This window comes from Cordyceps javanica, chromosome 6, assembly GCF_051103115.1.
Source record: "Cordyceps javanica chromosome 6, complete sequence".
In the NCBI taxonomy this organism is placed as follows: Eukaryota; Fungi; Ascomycota; class Sordariomycetes; order Hypocreales; family Cordycipitaceae; genus Cordyceps; species Cordyceps javanica.
Window position 1 is genome coordinate 1,689,138 of NC_139300.1, and position 16,547 is coordinate 1,705,684.

At 53.5% G+C, this 16,547-nt stretch overlaps 6 protein-coding genes across 6 annotated transcripts; 4 read left to right on the top strand and 2 right to left on the bottom strand.

Moving 5' to 3' along the window:
* Window positions 1-373: 373 nt before the first annotated feature.
* V2A60_008953 (uncharacterized protein) lies at window positions 374-3,097 on the top strand (the record flags this gene model as incomplete). The annotated part of the gene is made up of 2 exons (XM_083260223.1): window positions 374-721; window positions 779-3,097. 2 exons carry the CDS (start codon window positions 374-376, stop codon window positions 3,095-3,097), a joined length of 2,667 nt encoding a protein of 888 aa, XP_083116349.1.
* A 194-nt stretch (window positions 3,098-3,291) lies between these two features.
* V2A60_008954 (EXPERA domain-containing protein) lies at window positions 3,292-4,296 on the bottom strand (the record flags this gene model as incomplete). The annotated part of the gene is made up of 5 exons (XM_083260224.1): window positions 3,292-3,374; window positions 3,452-3,686; window positions 3,747-3,919; window positions 3,986-4,012; window positions 4,101-4,296. 5 exons carry the CDS (start codon window positions 4,294-4,296, stop codon window positions 3,292-3,294), a joined length of 714 nt encoding a protein of 237 aa, XP_083116350.1.
* Window positions 4,297-5,148: 852 nt separating this feature from the next.
* On the top strand, window positions 5,149-6,111 carry V2A60_008955 (2EXR domain-containing protein; the record flags this gene model as incomplete). The annotated part of the gene is made up of 1 exon (XM_083260225.1): window positions 5,149-6,111. The coding sequence occupies one exon, from the start codon at window positions 5,149-5,151 to the stop codon at window positions 6,109-6,111; it is 963 nt and encodes a 320-aa protein (XP_083116351.1).
* Window positions 6,112-6,794: 683 nt separating this feature from the next.
* Window positions 6,795-8,274, bottom strand: V2A60_008956 (uncharacterized protein; the record flags this gene model as incomplete). Its single annotated transcript, XM_083260226.1, has 2 exons — window positions 6,795-6,976; window positions 7,029-8,274. 2 exons carry the CDS (start codon window positions 8,272-8,274, stop codon window positions 6,795-6,797), a joined length of 1,428 nt encoding a protein of 475 aa, XP_083116352.1.
* Window positions 8,275-9,535: 1,261 nt separating this feature from the next.
* Window positions 9,536-13,115, top strand: V2A60_008957 (tetratricopeptide repeat protein; the record flags this gene model as incomplete). The annotated part of the gene is made up of 6 exons (XM_083260227.1): window positions 9,536-10,005; window positions 10,062-10,203; window positions 10,258-10,508; window positions 10,563-11,164; window positions 12,365-12,739; window positions 12,847-13,115. 6 exons carry the CDS (start codon window positions 9,536-9,538, stop codon window positions 13,113-13,115), a joined length of 2,109 nt encoding a protein of 702 aa, XP_083116353.1.
* Window positions 13,116-13,970: 855 nt separating this feature from the next.
* On the top strand, window positions 13,971-16,316 carry V2A60_008958 (metallophosphoesterase family protein; the record flags this gene model as incomplete). Its single annotated transcript, XM_083260228.1, has 5 exons — window positions 13,971-14,183; window positions 14,298-15,583; window positions 15,702-16,010; window positions 16,082-16,170; window positions 16,246-16,316. The coding sequence occupies 5 exons, from the start codon at window positions 13,971-13,973 to the stop codon at window positions 16,314-16,316; spliced, it is 1,968 nt and encodes a 655-aa protein (XP_083116354.1).
* Window positions 16,317-16,547: the final 231 nt, after the last annotated feature.

The following is a 16,547-nucleotide window of genomic DNA, read 5'->3' on the forward strand; positions in this document are numbered from 1 at the left end:
GCAAGGCAAAGGGCCGAATAGCTACAGATACACTGCTTTATGCTCCATCGAACTTGAATTTTATAATTTCATAGTTCCTCAATATTGAGCGACTTGATACCTAGGTACCCTCTTGTCCACTGGAGGCGCGTCGAGAATAGCCGGCCCACGCTGGTTGCCTACTACGCCTAGGTACCTACCTAACCACTGCTCCAGCCTTTCCGCTCAAAAGTTGTCTTCTGCACACCGGCGCTTTTCTACAAACAACATCATTCACCATCGCCTGGGGGTGCACAGTCTCCGAAGCTGGTCTGGAAACTCTGATCTACAGGCCATTTGCTTCTCAACTTGCTGAACTTGACGGGCTGCTCATTTTTTGCGCGACGAGTAGAGGATGCCCAAGGTCAAGTGCTATTCGGCAGCATGGCTGTCGAAAAATGCCCCCGGGCACCAGCTCTTTGAACCCTCTCAAGAGGTCGCTCGCTCCAAGGCCCTTGCGTCCCCCTACGCCAGCAGGAAGAAGACTGCCCTGAGCCCGAGGCGGACGATTGCGCGGCGTGGCACCGAAGTTTTTGTCGCCGTGGGCAAGGAAATTCGATGGGGAGATTTGGCCTACATCAAGGAAGGATGGACGAATAACCAGCAGAGGGGGCGTCGTGGCTCCAACCATCGCATCAAGCGCGAGGATTCCATCCTTAATATGGAGGATATCCCAGATATTGAAGCCGTCGGAGGTCTGAGAGTAGGTGATCTCGTGATGCAAGCTGTTGGAACCTGACGGCTAACCAACCCTGCAAAGACAATCAAGGTCCCAGTCGCCGACGATATACGACAGCTTATTATTTCTCCCAACACCAACCTTCTCGCTATTCTCACTACTCACACTGTTCACATTTGCACGATACCCGACTCCACGCACCTAACGAGCGATGACACTGCCCCGCTGAAGCCCAAGATCTTCACCCTTGGCCCTACCACCCATGTCACGTCGCGATCCCCCATTATGTCGGCGCTTTGGCATCCGCTGGGCGTCAATGGATCCTGCATTGTCACTGTCACAGCCGACGCCATCGTCAGAGTGTGGGAACTATCTACTGGTGACCGTTGGTCCTTTGATACCCCGACAACCTCGATTGACCTGAAGAAGCTGGCAGATGGCACAACTCTGGACCAAGACTTTTCCGCTTCAACCTCGGCTACAAACAAGGCCTTTTCCCCCGACTCGTTTGAAATGGAGGTCGCGGCAGCAAGCTTCGCAAGCAAGGGGACCGGAGGCTGGAACCCAATGACTCTTTGGGTAGCCATGCGTGAAGGAGACATCTATGCTCTCTGCCCTCTCTTGCCTCAGCGATGGGCTCCTCCTCCAACGCTTATTCCCTCACTTTCCGTCTCTATTGTCGCTACTGTCGGTAGTATCGAAGATGATGCTTCCGTGGACGAGAACGAAAAGCTTTTGGCTCAACAGCAACTGCAGTGGATGGGTGATTTGGATTCGCAAGAGCCGCAAATCATTGATAGCACAGTTCTGGGAGACCCTCCTCTTGAGGTATATACTCGACCTTCTCGACCTGGTGTTACTCCTCGTCTCCAGGGGCCGTTTGACCTTGTTTCTGATCCCGAGACCGGTGACGAACTCGACACCTCTGTTACTGATATTCTGGTCATTGGCAAAAAGACTGAAACAGATGATCTGATGCTAGGCGAAGACGATGAATATGAGCTAGATCTCGACACTGGCGACCAAGAAGGCCTCTCACTGCCGGTTATCTGCCTGCTGTCCACCAGCGGCCAGGTGCGCGTTTACCTGGATATGGACGGTGTCCAGGCGCAGTGGTTGCCGCCCAAGATTAAGTCCAAAAACAGCAAACTATTCGCGGAAGCCAAGACGCCGTCCCTCCTCGCATTCCAAGCGATCGATACCATGACGCCCGTTGAAGTAACAGAAGATAGCTGGCCCGTATTCAGCGCCGATGCTCTCTCACGATACAGCTTCTTTGTCACGCATCATGCGGGTATCACGTTCGTTTCTCTTGCGTCGTGGATCTTCCGTCTCGAAGGTGAGCTCTCGGGAGACTACGAAGCTGGCACAAACTTTAGAATTGGGCTTCTTGTCAATTCTCAATCTAGCAGAGAGAGAGTGTATGCCCAACCTGCTGCGGATGCTGCCGTGCCTCTCGCAGGCTGTGTTGTGCTGAGAGACCCGGACGTTGGCTATTTTCTCCTCTCAGCCACGCCCTACGAGCCCATTGCTATCACATTCGAAAGCTCGGAGATGGACGTCGCTCCTGTTGACCGAGAAGTCAGCCCTGAGCGTGAACGCGAGGCTAGCATGGCTCCTCTCGATTTCTACGAGCCTCGCCCAGTCTATAACCCTCCGCATGTCTTTCAACAGGGGTCATCACTTCCATTGCTTCTGGAAAGACTACGCACGTCGCGTCACAAGACTGTAGTCACTCAGGAGATTAAGCTGAGTCCGTTGACTTTGCAAATCTTTACGGATGCGCACAAGATTCTGAGTGATGAGACGTATAAGCTCGGCGTGTCTGCTTCTGAGATTTTTAGACGCTGCGAGCTCCTGCAAAGTGAGCTGAAGCAGCAAGTGACCAAAGCCAATGAGGTCAAGGGCAAGATTGATGCCATCAACGGTGTTGATCGTGACGACGAAAGCGACAATGTCATGTACGAACGCCGCATCTCGGAAGCTCGTCAGCGACAGGAGGCCATTGCTCAGCGTGTTGAGAACCTCCGCAAGATTGTTGGCAAGGCTACCACGCGCGACCTGAGCAATAAGGAACGTGCCTTTATGGAGGAGGTACGGACACTGAACGCAAGCGTTTCGGGCCCTGCCACTTCTGAGGAGGAACGCGACGTCAAGAAACAGTCCAAGGAACTGTGGAGTCGCTTAGACAACGTGAAGAAGCTGCAGTCTGAGCTTTTGACGGATGTGGAAGCGCTGAAGAAGAGCGGGCAGATGGAGACGCCGTCGACGCCGGAGCTGCGCATCCCACAGGACATACGACGCAGCAAGCTGCAGCAAGTGCAAGGGCTGTTATCGCGAGAGACGGCATTGGTGGATGCGGTGACATCGCGCCTGGAGAGGCTGCAGGCGACTGTGTAATAACAACCAGGAATTTTTGTTTACAGCGAAATGGGTTGGTGTGTATCTTGTGGAGTACTTAACAGGGGTAAATGGTACAGTTCTATCTAGGAATAGCAAACAAATGCATTTGAATCACTCTATATTCTTTTTTGGTACAAGACGGCTGTGTTTTGATGAGCTCAAGGGGGGCCGCCAACCCTAGTTAACACGGGCTACTCCCTCTTGGCTGCAACTTGCGCGTTTCTTTGGAAAACAATTGCGCTGGTGATTTGGGACCAGCTATCGTAGAGTAAGCCTATAGTCAATGTTAGTAACCCCTTTTTTTTTTCTTTTTTTGCCCGCCAACAAAAGCGCGACACGGTCAAGCTTTACCGAGAGGCACGAAAAACCACGGCGCGTTGAAGCCGACATAATAGACCCAGTAGTAGAGGAACTCGGGACGACTGTACGAGATGCCGCTGAAGCGGTAATCGACCCAGTTGGTGCTGTAGTAGAGCAGGACACCGTAAAGGTGCGCCATGCAGATGAGGACTTGAAGAAAGTGGCGGCTGGGCGAGCGGAAGATGATGGCGAGCGTGGTGAACAGGGAGAGGGGACCCCAAGCGAACTGAAAAAAGGGATGGTCAGTTTGACGCGTAAGAATAAGAAAGAGAAAAACCCCACGGACGGCCGGGGAAAAGTAGGCAGAGTGGGGGATGCGCACGACTGTGATGGTTTCGATGCAGAGAGTAAAGAGGTCACCGGTGAGATAGCGAGAGTCGGAGAGAGCGTACTCTTTCCACAGCATCGCAAACAAGGTGTGTTGGCTGACTAGCTCCCCTTTAAAGTATATGAAATATCCTGCATCTAGACTTAGCTTCTTGGAGAGAGGGGGGGGGGGGGGTTGACAGAGGCATTGCTTCATACCTTCAAAGCAGAGGTGCAGGAACGCGCCTGTTGTTTGGGATGGGGGGGGAAAACTTGTTAGCAGGTCCGGGCTTCATGGCCTCTTCCGATAGATGGAACCGGATTCAGAACGTACATAGCGCAAACCAAGCGGCGGCGAAACAGTCGAGCGAGCGCAGCGTCGGCTGCTGCCGCGAGGCTGCCGCATAGGCGACGAGGACGACGGTGCCCGCGATGCCGCCGAAGAGCGCCAGCACCGTGTGAAGCGCCACCGCGTTGGGCTCGTAGCCGGGCAGGACGGCGTCCAGGGGGTAGTACGGGTGGGAAGCCATTGCTCCCTTGTATCGCTACGGGAGTTTTGGGGGAGGAAAAGGGGATAGGAACTGGAAATCGATTTTTTTCCCCCTTCCTATCAGTTGAAAAGACGTGGTCTCCGCCAGGAGGCTGTGGTTTGTATTTTTTGGTGGTGAACTGGCAAGGGTCCGTGTGGATGATGTGATGAGACACGTTGGGAATGACTTGGGAATTTCAACAATCAGATGGTATACTTTTCTCTTTGAACTTGGATCGTCTTTATTTGGTCTTGCGTGTATTTCCTCAATTACATATTGAGGATGCCACCTGCATGACAAGTACGCAGCAGGTAGCCGTGTCTGCTTACTGCCTGGGATCGGGTTACCGTCAGTGCAGCGACCGAGCAGCTTCAGATTTACAAGATGCTAAAAGAGTGACAAAGAAGAAACTCAATGTCGAGAGCAAAAAATTGCATGTTGCTGTGAACTTGTGAATGGCAAGGTCAGCCAGCTACCGTCATATACCTGATTGTACGCCTCAAGAGAGCGGGGACAGTATCAGTATTGAGTTTACAAGCTAGGAGCAAAGAGAAAAGCTTTTAAAAAACACTATTTTACGGAAATGAGCCGGCATCATATCGAGTCACTATGCGGGGAAAAAAAGGGATCTTGCAGCCAAAAGTAAGTTTAGTGCGGCCGCGCCACATGGAAGCCAGCAAACTTACACGATCTCATGATCAAGAGCCTCCGGCAGATACGTATAAATGGTCCAGGCCCTGCGGTGCACAATGAATCGAAAACCTATCCCATCGTCACCCAAAACCCTTGCAGCATTCATTCGCATCCTCTTGAAGCTTTCTCTCGTGCCCACTGCTGCTGAGCGACAAAAAAATGCGCGACCAGTTCCACTGCTTCGGGCAGCTGCCGCCCGAGCTCAGGCTCCTGATATGGGAGTGCGCCGTGGTTGACAGAAGCGTGCCGAGAGTCAACTTTTTCTCGATCCGTGAGCCCGACGACGACGACGGCGAACCCGGCGCGACCCGTGCTGCCTTTGTCTACCTCGTCCCTCCGAGACGGGGCCGCGGCTGCTCGGTCCCCGGCGAGATGCGCTGCTACCGGTGGGAGCACTGCACCCGGTCGAGCTGCCTCGGCGACAGCAGCCTGTGGGAGGCCTGCCGCGAGTCGCGGGCCGTCATGACGAGCATGGTGGCCCGGCTGCAGCGGCAGCCCGACCTGTCCACCGAGGCGGCGAGGCGGGACGGCGGCCGCCGCCTCCGGGTGTCGACGAGCATCGCGACCGACGCCGAGTGGTACACGCGCCGGTTCACCTTTGTGCCGTCGCGTGACCTGTTTGTGCTCGACTTTGACGTGTTTGCGGCGACGTACAACCTCGCCCTTGACATCTTTGCGACCGAGAAGCTCCCGGGCTCGGTGGCGAACATGGCCCACCTCGCCCACGTCGGCCTCGAGATCGACCCGAGGTGGCTCAGAGGCCACCTCGACCCCGAAGCCATTGCCAGGTCCCGCAGCGCAATCTACCAGATCGCGACGCTGACGCTGTCCAAGCCGAAGGAGTGTAGCGTCTGCCTCATCGACTACAGGCTCGCCCGCGGCGTGACCGAGCCCGCTGACGGCTGCGAGCGCAGCGTCTTTCGCGGCGAAGGAGGGCGGTTCGTCGAAATGAAGAGGGGCGACGATTACGGCTGGGATCCCGCTATAAAGTACGAGCCCATGAGGATCCTTTCCCCGTTTGCATTCGCGCAGTGGGTGGACGATGCGGCCCAGTCGATGTTGCAGCGCGGCGCCGCCGATTCACGTGCAGGCATCAAGTTACTCGCTTGGGAATCTGACTAATTAAAAAAAATTTTCAGGAAAAGCCGACTTTTGCTTTTGGAATCCGAGTATCCTGGAGTCGGTAATGTATTGGTCTTGCCAGATGGTTGGGGTGGTTATTGTGTCTTCAGCCGAAGCCGGACGCTGAATTTCTAAAACTCTTCTTTCATATTGTTTTCTGATGGTATTTTGTAGGTAGATTGACTTCCAAGACATCTTCCTCCAACACGGCCGAACTTTAGATGATTCTCGACTCAGGTGTACTGTTCGAATAAAGTGTTTGACTGTTGAAGAATAGTCGAATCCTTCCCCAAACGTCGGCGCATCATAAAGTACTTAGAGGCCAGCCGCGTTGATCATGGCCTAATGAAGGTTAGTATTATCCGAGGCAACATGTTGCAACACTGTGAAGCCGATGAAACAATGGTTTGGAAGAAGCATTGGATTGGTGAGCCTTAGCGCACACAACATGCACTCATTGACCTGCGTCCTGCCCGAGCCTGACCTGCGACTTTGTTATATGCCTATTGCTGTTTCCCTTCGTATAAATCTCTTCAGAGTGCCGTGAACCTTTCGAGTGGTTATGAATCCTTGGCGATGGTGTAGTAGCGTTTATTTGCTAGGAGAAAGGCTCGGTTGTGACGACCACGAAGCGGAGCCACAAATCACATCTTGTCAGAAAACAGGTTCAGATTCAAGGCCGACTATCTCAGCTCGAGCTGAACAAAAATGCCCTCGTCAGGAGACATGGTAATACCGTTCTGATATCGGATCCGCTCTTGCCAATTGGACCCAGCTTCAAATTCATCATCGTCAACTCTGATAACGCTACACGATTGGACCAACCGACAAATGGTGTATTTGGCCAGTTTTACTGCAAAACGCTCTGAAAAACATATAGTCAGTATAGCGGGATTCTCACGGAAGGCGGCACTTACTCCCGAGACACCTGCGAGGCCCTCCAATGAATGGATGAAAGGTGAAATCGCTAGTTCTGAGCTTTTCGTCGGCTTCCCGCCACCGCTCGGGCCGGAATTCCATCGCATCACTCCCGTAGTATTTCGAAGAACGTTGGCAGGCAAAGGTAGACATGCATATCAGCGTACCCTTGGGTACATGAATGGGGTCTTCACCAGACTCGCCGCCGCCTGCCGGAAGGGTCGTTCGTTCCGAGCACAATCGACCATTGATGGGCACCGCTGGGAAGAGACGAAGCGTCTCGTTGACAACATTATCCAGATACTTCATCTTTGCGAGGTGTGAATCCTCTGGCAAAGTGTTGGGATCGTTTCCAAGGACTTCAAGTACCTCGGACTGCAGCGTTGCGAGTACCCGGGGTTCCCGCGCGAGCGCGTAGACTAGCCAGCACAGCAAACTCGCGTTGGAGTCGCGACCGGCGACAAGGAGACTCATGAGCTCGTCCCTGGCCTTTGTCATGTCGGTTGATTTCCCGAGAAAATTTGCAAAGGTTGACTTGCTCAAATCGCTGGCTTCGACCCGTTGCGACTCGGCAATCATGTTTACCAGAGAGTCGCGGGCGGTATGGAATGTCTTCCACATAGTCGGAGTTGAAACCATCCAGGCAAACATCTTGAAGCGCTCTCTGGTTGCGAGCCACTGCATGGCGTTGTTGAAAGCCTCGGAGAATCGGGTGCCCTCGTTGTTTTCCTGGCTCGGCAGACTGAGGACGTTGGTAGAGTTGCCAAGAAAGAGCTCCGTCGCGGTATCCAGCGCATAATCGTGCAACACACCTCGCACATCCAGAGCGGAAGACTGAGAACTTTGCTTCTCGACAAGGTTGCGTAGCAGGTCTTGGAAGTGCGGCTCGAAGACGTGCAAAGCAGGATAGTGCGGCTTGTGCAGCTCCGAGGCGAGTAAGCGTCTTGAAGCTTTCCACGCTGCCCCGTCTTCAGTGAATATGCTTCGACCAAGCAAGGGGCCAAAGCAGATGCTTCGTAGCTGTCCGTGTCCAAATTTGGGGAATTGCTCCGACAGCACTGAAGAAATGTTGCGCGAGTCTCTGGTTATGATGGTAAACAGGCCGCCGGCGTATTGGCCGTACGTGTCGCCATATTTTTCGTGATCCTCGAGAGAAAACAATGGGAGCCTTCGTTTCTTCTCCGCCTCGAGACTTTTCAGCAGCTTGTCAATGCCAAACGGCAGCGTCCAGGATGATGGCAGCATTGTAACCCGCCCGCAACCTCTGTCCTCCCCATGGTAGTGGCGGGACGGCTACGGCTTTGGTTAGCATCATGAGATTGATCAGGGTAGCGAGGTGCGGTATAACATACGAATATACAGACATTGTGATACAACCACCAACCACCAATGATCAAAGAGGCGATGGCGATGAGTGGAGTTAGAGCCATTCTTTTGACGACTTTATTGACTGGGTCCGGGACAGAAGATGCGTGGATTTGTCGCTTTCTCAGTCTATGGCTTATTCCAGGGCTATCCACAACTTGACTTGGACAGGCCGAAGAAAATTGGGCCGTTGAAGCCGTTGGAGATGTTGAAAGGGCGGGCTGGCTGCTAGCTATAACTAGCCAATATGCATGCATCGAGCGGGGGCAAGGCGCATTCGAGTATACCAGTAAGCTGACACACTCGGGAACTAATTTTGACTTGGTCTATTTTGTGCAGCCTGGCAGCCTTGGTTCCAGCCAATGCAACAGAATGCCGTTGCATCCAAACTAGTCTGGGTGACTAGCTCCTTTGTTAAAAAGATGGATCAATTCGATGTTCGGGGCGCCATCTCAATCTGTGTTGAGACGAAACCCGTCGTGTAGCAAGCAGATTCTGCGCAGCAGATTCTGCGCGGCCTCTGAACAAAGTAGAAGGCTCCTGGAGTTGGACTGCTCGGCTTGTGATGGCGTGTTTGGAGGTCAGGATGTCATGTCCAAGTACGGATACAGAGGGCTGATTTCCAACCCAGTCGGTTTCAGATGCATAATTCTTTGTCTTCCGCGGTTGCCTACCAAGGATGATAAACACCAGGTATCCACCCCTCAGTATGCACTCTTTGCCCAGCCCCAGCCTGAAAACCTGTTTCTACAGCTATTTATTGATTGGGCATGCGCGCCAGAAGAAGGCTGGGCTGGCAAGCTGGCAGCGGGCTCTTCTCGTCCATGGCTGATCAATCCTTGTCTTCGCCCCCATCAGCTGAAATGGCGGTCCCGCATACAAGCGGCCCGGGCCATACCCAGTACTTACTGATATGCCAGGCCAACTCGGGATAAACCCGGTTTGATCTTTCGTTACAATGGTTCCATTGCATGAGCCTCCCACTCGTTACTCTTCGCTAGCAGCCTTCTCTGAACATCCTTCCGGATTCACTGAGCAGCACAATCCTGCTGCGTCTTGCGTGACTGTTTGAGCATGTTCATATCACCTTTAGTGTGGTGATAGAGAGCCACCTAGATCCGGGTGGAATTTCCTCGAGGCCATGGATCCCCTCTCCATTATTGCCGGGACCGTGGGCATTGCAGATGTTTCAGTGCGCATCATCGCCTTTTTGGTAGACATCAAAGAAGCTTCAGAGAAGATTCAGGATGAAATTACCATCTTGAGCCAAGAAGTCAGCTCCCTATTAGCCGTCAATGAGTCTGTCGAAGACTTTTTCCACTCTAGGCACGACCTCGGTAACTTTGAAGAACCTTTCGACGATGATTCACCTGCCGAAAAGTTGTGGAAAAACGTGGCCCTTCTTCTCCAGCAAAGTAAAGTCGCCATCGAACAACTCGAGACGTTGCTGCGTGAGGTTGTTGGGAAGAAAGGCAACCAGGTAGCCGGGAAAATCGATGGCCTTCGAAAAACAATCCGGAGGAAAGGCCGGGATGGCGACTATATGCAACTACGTCAGCGTCTTGTCAATTTCCAGTCTGGTTTTCAAATGCTACTCAATGCCTTGAACCTGTAAGTTGGCCACGACAAGCCGAGAGTAGACGGGCGTATGTACTGACTCGTTGCAGATACTATACTCTCAAGTCGCATCCCCCCAAAGACCTTGCGGTTGGCAATTTGTCGGAGAATTTGCGGCGTCAGAATGTCAAACTGCAGTCTAGAATAGGGAAGCTTCGTCGAGAGCTCAAAGAGTCTTCCGACTCGGCCGAGGTGGGTTTTACCTGCTTCCGAATAACGAGAGTACGTCTAATCTCAAGTCTATAGCTTTATGATTCTCTCGTCTCTGCGGACGCGGTTGCGTCTCTTATTCGCTTTAATGAACACTTTTACACCCCTCAGAATGTCAGCAGCTATTATACTGGTCGGCAGAAGCAGTTGGACGAGCTGGCGTCCATACTCAACGTGACCAGCTCGCGGCAACGCCAAACTCACCAGAAGCGTTTCATCATCACCGGCCTCGGTGGCTCTGGCAAGACTCAGTTTTGCTGCAAATTTGCTCAGGACAATAGGGAAAAGTGAGTACTATACCTCGAAGCCAAGAGGCGTACAATAGAAAACTAACTTTACAGCTTTTGGGGCATCTTCTGGATTGACGGAAGTTCTTCTGAAAATGCGCAACACTCCTTTGCTAAAATTGCCAAGATCGGTGGACGTGAGCCGAATGAGAATGCTGCCAAGAGTTGGTTGTCAAGTCTGCAACATCCTTGGCTCCTCCTCATAGATAATGCCGACGACCCAGAGGCGGATCTGATGCGGTACTTTCCCAGCGGCGAAAGAGGCGTGATCCTAATTACCACTCGCAACCCGACAAATATCCGGTACGGAACAGAAGACAAACTTTGCTTCCATTTTGAGAAGCTGGAAGAAGAGGAAGCCAGTGACCTGCTCCTGGCGGCGGCCGCTTTTCCGCGTCCATGGGGAGTCCCAACCAAGCAACAGGCTGTCAAAATTGCACAAGTGTTGGGATATTTGCCGCTCGCGTTGATTCACGCTGGAAAAGCTATACTGGAAAAGCTGTGTTCGCTGGGCGATTATACGGAGTACTATGAACGATCTTGGAATAAGATTCGTCTCAATCGAAGCCGAAGCCCGTCACGAGGCCGTGAGGTTGAGAACACGTCTAGTATGCGTGTCTACTCGTCATACGAGATGATATATGTTGGTCTCGAAAGTAAGCAAGACCAACGATCTAGAGATGCACTTCAGCTGTTGAAGGTTTTTTCATTCTTCCACCGAGAAAATATTGAGCTCGACTTGCTTAAAACGGCGGCCATGAATCCCAGACGGGAGCGTGAAGATGCTCATGGCAAGGAGCAAGATGAAATGCAGGCGCAGAGTCATACCAGGCCTCAAGATTGGCGGTCTCGAATTAATGACTGGTTGGTATCCATTGTAGGGCAACTTGCAAGTCCCAGCAATGTTCTTCCAGAGGTACTACGGGATGAAGATGATCTACCCTTCGACGAAGACCGGTTGCGACTTGCACTTTCTCTTCTGGTCCGACTTGGTATGGTGACACTGCAAGATGAGAATAACAGCTACTGGATGCATCCATTAGTCCATACGTGGGTGCGTCAGCGACCGGGAACTAGCACAGCAGAGCAGGCGATTTGGTGTCGAGCTGCGGCCACAGTTCTAGTACAATCTGTTCTCTTCCGAGCGCCTCGCGCATACGCGGCTCGTAACGAAAGGATGCAGCGGCAGATCCGTCTACATGTCGAGCATGTGCTGAAATTGCAAGATATTATCAGCGGACGCATCACAAAAAATCAGTCTGTTCTTCGAAGACCTTGGCCATTGTCTTGGCTTATACCCCAGCCGAAATTTCGAACATTTGAGGCAGTCGAATATGCCAAGTTCAGTTTGGTGTACTTGCAGTGCGGCGAATATGAAAAAGCGGAAGAGCTTCAATTGCAAGTGAAGGAATACATATTCAGAAATCTAGGGCCCGTGTCAAAGCATGGCATCGACATTGCTCTCTTGCTATCGCATAATTACGTTTTGCAGACACGCAATAACGAGGCGAGGACTCTACAGCACCAAGTACTCGAATCTGCTCAGAAATACTACGGCATGGATCATCCCAAAACCTTGCAGGTCATGGACACCCTGGGAGCTACCTGCCTAATGTGTAGCCGATTTAACGAGGCTAAAAAGCTACACGAAACTGTGATTGAAAAATTGTCCGAGTTGGACAGCGTTGGCCCCGAACACGAAAGTACTTGGACAGCAGTAGATAACCTCTCGAGAGTGAAATTGCGCTACTTTGACAACATGGAGGCCATCAGGTTGCAACGACAAGCTTACATGGGATTTGAAAGGATCTTGGGCCCAACGCATCAAAAAACTCTAGAGGCTAAAGACAATCTAGCAAGCATATACGGCTTCATGGGGGAGGACCAGCTTCTCGTCGCGCATCAGATGAGCGATGAGGTCTTGCAAATCCGCATCAAGGAGCTCGGACATGAACATCCATTCACACTCAAGACCATGTTGACTCTAGCCAAGATCAAGACTGCTCTTAATCAGTTTGACGATGCGGAGGCTATTTTCCTAGAGGGCCTTCCCGCTGCGGAAAGAAACCTGGGGAAAAGCCACCTGGGAACAATCACCGGCCGCATTTGGCTTGCACACTTGTACTGGCGCCAAGGCCGATACGCGGAGGCTGGGGCTATCTGGGAAGATGTCATCGAGAAGCGAAACTTTCAGCAGTCTAAGCGCGAAGATGGCGAGCACGGCGACCGTGGTAAGTGCACTATTTATCCTCCGTCTCTAGACCAGCATGAAGCAGCCGTTCAATTGGATGCCCGAGTTTGATCGCGCCGATTTGCTAACCAGGAACCTCATTCGCAGCTCAAGCAATGTGGTTCCTCGTTCACTGCTACGAAGATCAAGGCAGACTGGACGAGGCTCTCGAATTGTGCCAACAGTTGCAGAAACTTCTCCGCGGATTTGGCGGCGACACGCTCGCGCAACAACACAAACTCTGGAAATATGTAGAGGAAAAGACGCAACAGCTGAAACAATTGAAAACCCAACCTCCGGACCAGGCATTGCACCCACCCAATGCAAACTCATATCATGTTCCACCCAAGAGGGTAATTGCAGATTGCACATACTAATGGTTTCCATACGCCGACATAAAGGGGCGGAGACTGGATAATAGAATGGATGTGTGGATTGACCCAATACCATATGTACTTGCACAACCGTATATTTACTTAGTCGTACTCCTATAGCTGTGGATTGCGTTTACTACGAGCAGCAAAACTCTGGTTTCTTTACCCGTTACCAGTACAGGTTCCACGCACAAACCCAGTACGAAATATAGACAGGACACAAATTAAGCTAAATCTAGAGACCGAGAGTCTCGCGTTGGCTTTCGAAAGGAAGAATCACATTGAATGGTATCCACCACGTTCGCAGCACATGGTTGTATCCTCCCCTCCTAGAGGCTCATTTGGCCGCTAGGACGCGATGGCCGAGACGGGTCAACAGAACCAGAGCTGAGCGCCTTGTGGGGGGGATTTCCATTATCCCCAAGGGGGACCAGGCAACGAGCAGCTAGACCAGACGCCACGAAGCTGAGGCGGGAACAAGTTGGCTTGGCCGTGTTGCCCCATGTGGAAGGCCAAGCGGCCATGCCGTCGTCGATCGTGGTCTGGGCATTTCTGCGCTGCCGAGACAGGAGGGTACAGAAGTTCCTCTGCAGGCGAAAAGGGCTCTCTGCACGAAAACGCACAAGGCTGTGTTCCCGGAGGATAACTATAAGTAGTTCAGCGGAGGTCGCCGTCAGTGCCATGCAGCCGCATGGGTAGAGGGAAGCTAAGATAAGACGGACCTGAGATAATACTGTAGTAAGTCGACGGCCTGGCAACTCGATTTATATAGAAACCTACACTGCCCCTTTATTTTCTCCGGGCACCTTTGTCTACTGATTGACAAGAGCCGCTTGTATTGCCAGAAAAGCCGGTAGAATGAAGTCGACTTCTATTGTCAACGGGCTGATTGCCGCTGTCGTCGGCCCTAGTTTAGTCGCCGCCTGCGGCGACGAGGAACACCTCTGCTACGGTCCCCAGAACAACGTCGAGTATGTCCGTCAGGTCAAACGCATGCAGCCCGGTGCGCCCAATGCGACGTACGGACCTAAAGGGCCTCTAGAATGGGGTCAAATCAACTTTCTGCACACGGTATGAAGCCCCTCAATCTGTCCCTCAATCCGTCCCCCAATCGCGGCCCTCAACTGCCAGGAGGGGGAAGAGACGAGACGACGCAACAGCTTACAAAAGGTTTCTTGTCCGTAGACCGACACGCACGGCTGGCTCGAGGGCCACATCAAGCAGCCCAACTATGGCGCCGACTGGGGCGACTTTGTGACCTTTACGCGGCGCATGAAGCAGACGGCGGGCAACATGGGCGCGGACCTGCTCATCATCGACACGGGCGACCTGCACGACGGGACGGGCCTGTCGGACGCGACCAGGCAGGACGGGGAGCTGTCGATGCCCATCTTTGACGAGATCGCCTACGACCTGCTGACGATTGGCAACCACGAGCTGTACGTGACCGAGGTGGCGTACAGCATGTTCAACGTCTGGGCGCGCAAATGGGGCGACCGCTACGTCACGTCCAACGTCAAGATCCTCAACCCGCGGACGGGCGCGTTCGAGCACGTCGGCGCCACGCACCGCTACTTCACCACGGACAAGGGTCTCCGCGTCATGGCCTTTGGCGTGCTCTTTGACTTTACCGGCAACTCCAACGCGTCGCAGGTCATCCGGGCCGCCGACATGGTCAAGGAGCCGTGGTTCGCCGACGCGCTGCGCACCACGCAGCCCGTCGACCTGTTTGTCCTGTTCGGCCACAACCCCGTCAGCCCGGGCGACAAGGGCAGCACCTTCAAGACGGTGTGGGACGCCATCCGCGCGGTGCACCCGGCCACGCCCATCACCCTGTTCGGCGGCCACAGCCACGTCCGCGACTTTTCCGTCTACGACGACAGCTCCGTCGGCATCGAGGCCGGCCGCTACTGCGAGACGGTCGGCTGGGTGGCCATGACGGGCTTCGACGCGACCAACAGCAGCGGCTACAAGGGCATCAAGAATCCGCGCGGCGTGCCGAACCCGACCCGGCCGGCGAGGGACGGTGCCGCGTCGCCGTTCCGTTACGCCCGCCGCTACCTGGACTGGAACCGCAACACCTTCATCTACCACTCGCGCCAGCAGCCCGCCACGTACGACTACCACTCGGGCAGCCGCGTGACGCAGCAGATCACGGACGTGCGCGAGGAGCTGCGCCTCGGCGACGTCTACGGCTGCGCGCCGCGCTCCTGGTGCATGGAGTGCGCGCCCATCGACAGCGAGCAGAACCTGTTCCGCGGCGTCATCATCCCGGCCGTGTCCAAGATTGTGGTGCGCCCGGAGCGCAAGGAAAAGGCCCGCATCGTCCTGGGAAACACGGGCAGCGTGCGCTACGACATCCCCAAGGGGCCCTTTACCTACGACGACAACTTCATCGTGTCCCCCTTCCGCGACGTCTTTCGCTATCTCAAAGACGTGCCCTACGACAAGGCCCGGAAGCTGATTACACAGTAAGTCTTTTTCTTTTTTTTTTTTTCACATCTTTGAATCGGAACATGAGGATCAAAAAGAGCGAGCAGAGAGATTACGTGACGGCGGCTGATATTTTTTGTGTGAAATCAACAACAGGCTCAACAATGGCCGCGCAGACAAGCGCAGCAGCGACCTGGTCTCCATGGCCGTGCCCCAGGACGACTGCACCAACCCGACCATGGGCTACCTCACCCGTCGCGAGATGCGCGAGCGCCGCGGGCCCGTCCGCCGCCAGGAGATTGTCACCCCGGGCTACGTCACCAAGGACGACTGGGGCACCGACGGCGACGACACCAACCACACGGCGGTCCCGTTCATGCGCAACCCCGGGTACTACGAGGCGCGCGGCGGCTTTCCCGCCGAGGGCAGCGATCCAGAGGTTGTCGATGTTGTCTTTTACGACTTGTAAGCGTCCCCCCCCCCGATCATTCCCAGATAGCTCCGTCAGCGACAGCCATGCTAAATCATGCGCGCAGCATCGAAAAGTACATCCTACAGTATCTTGGCAGCGGTTACAACGCTAGCATGGTGGACTGCTACATTGACTGCAACTTTACTTCGCAGGGTAAGTCGTTGTGTGCATGGCGCAGATTGTATTAAAAAGAAGAGAGAGAGAGATTCGTACTGACATTGTGGGTAGACTTTTTGTTGCCATATGCCAAGGCCGTCTGGCAGGATAACATCAACGACTGCCCGATTGACGGCATTTAAGCGCTGCTTTGTATAAACGTGATGAGTGATAAGGTGTACCCAAAAATGAGAAACGGGTTGTGGAATTTGGCGAGGTGTTGCGGCGCGTGAACATTGGTGTGCGGTTGTACGGTTTTGGTAGCATTTCGAGAATAAATACATTTGCAACGTGCTCAGCGTGAGCACGCTCGTGTCCATTACGTCGATCTTGTGGTGATGCTCGCCCTTTCAAGCAAACAACACGTGAAGCAA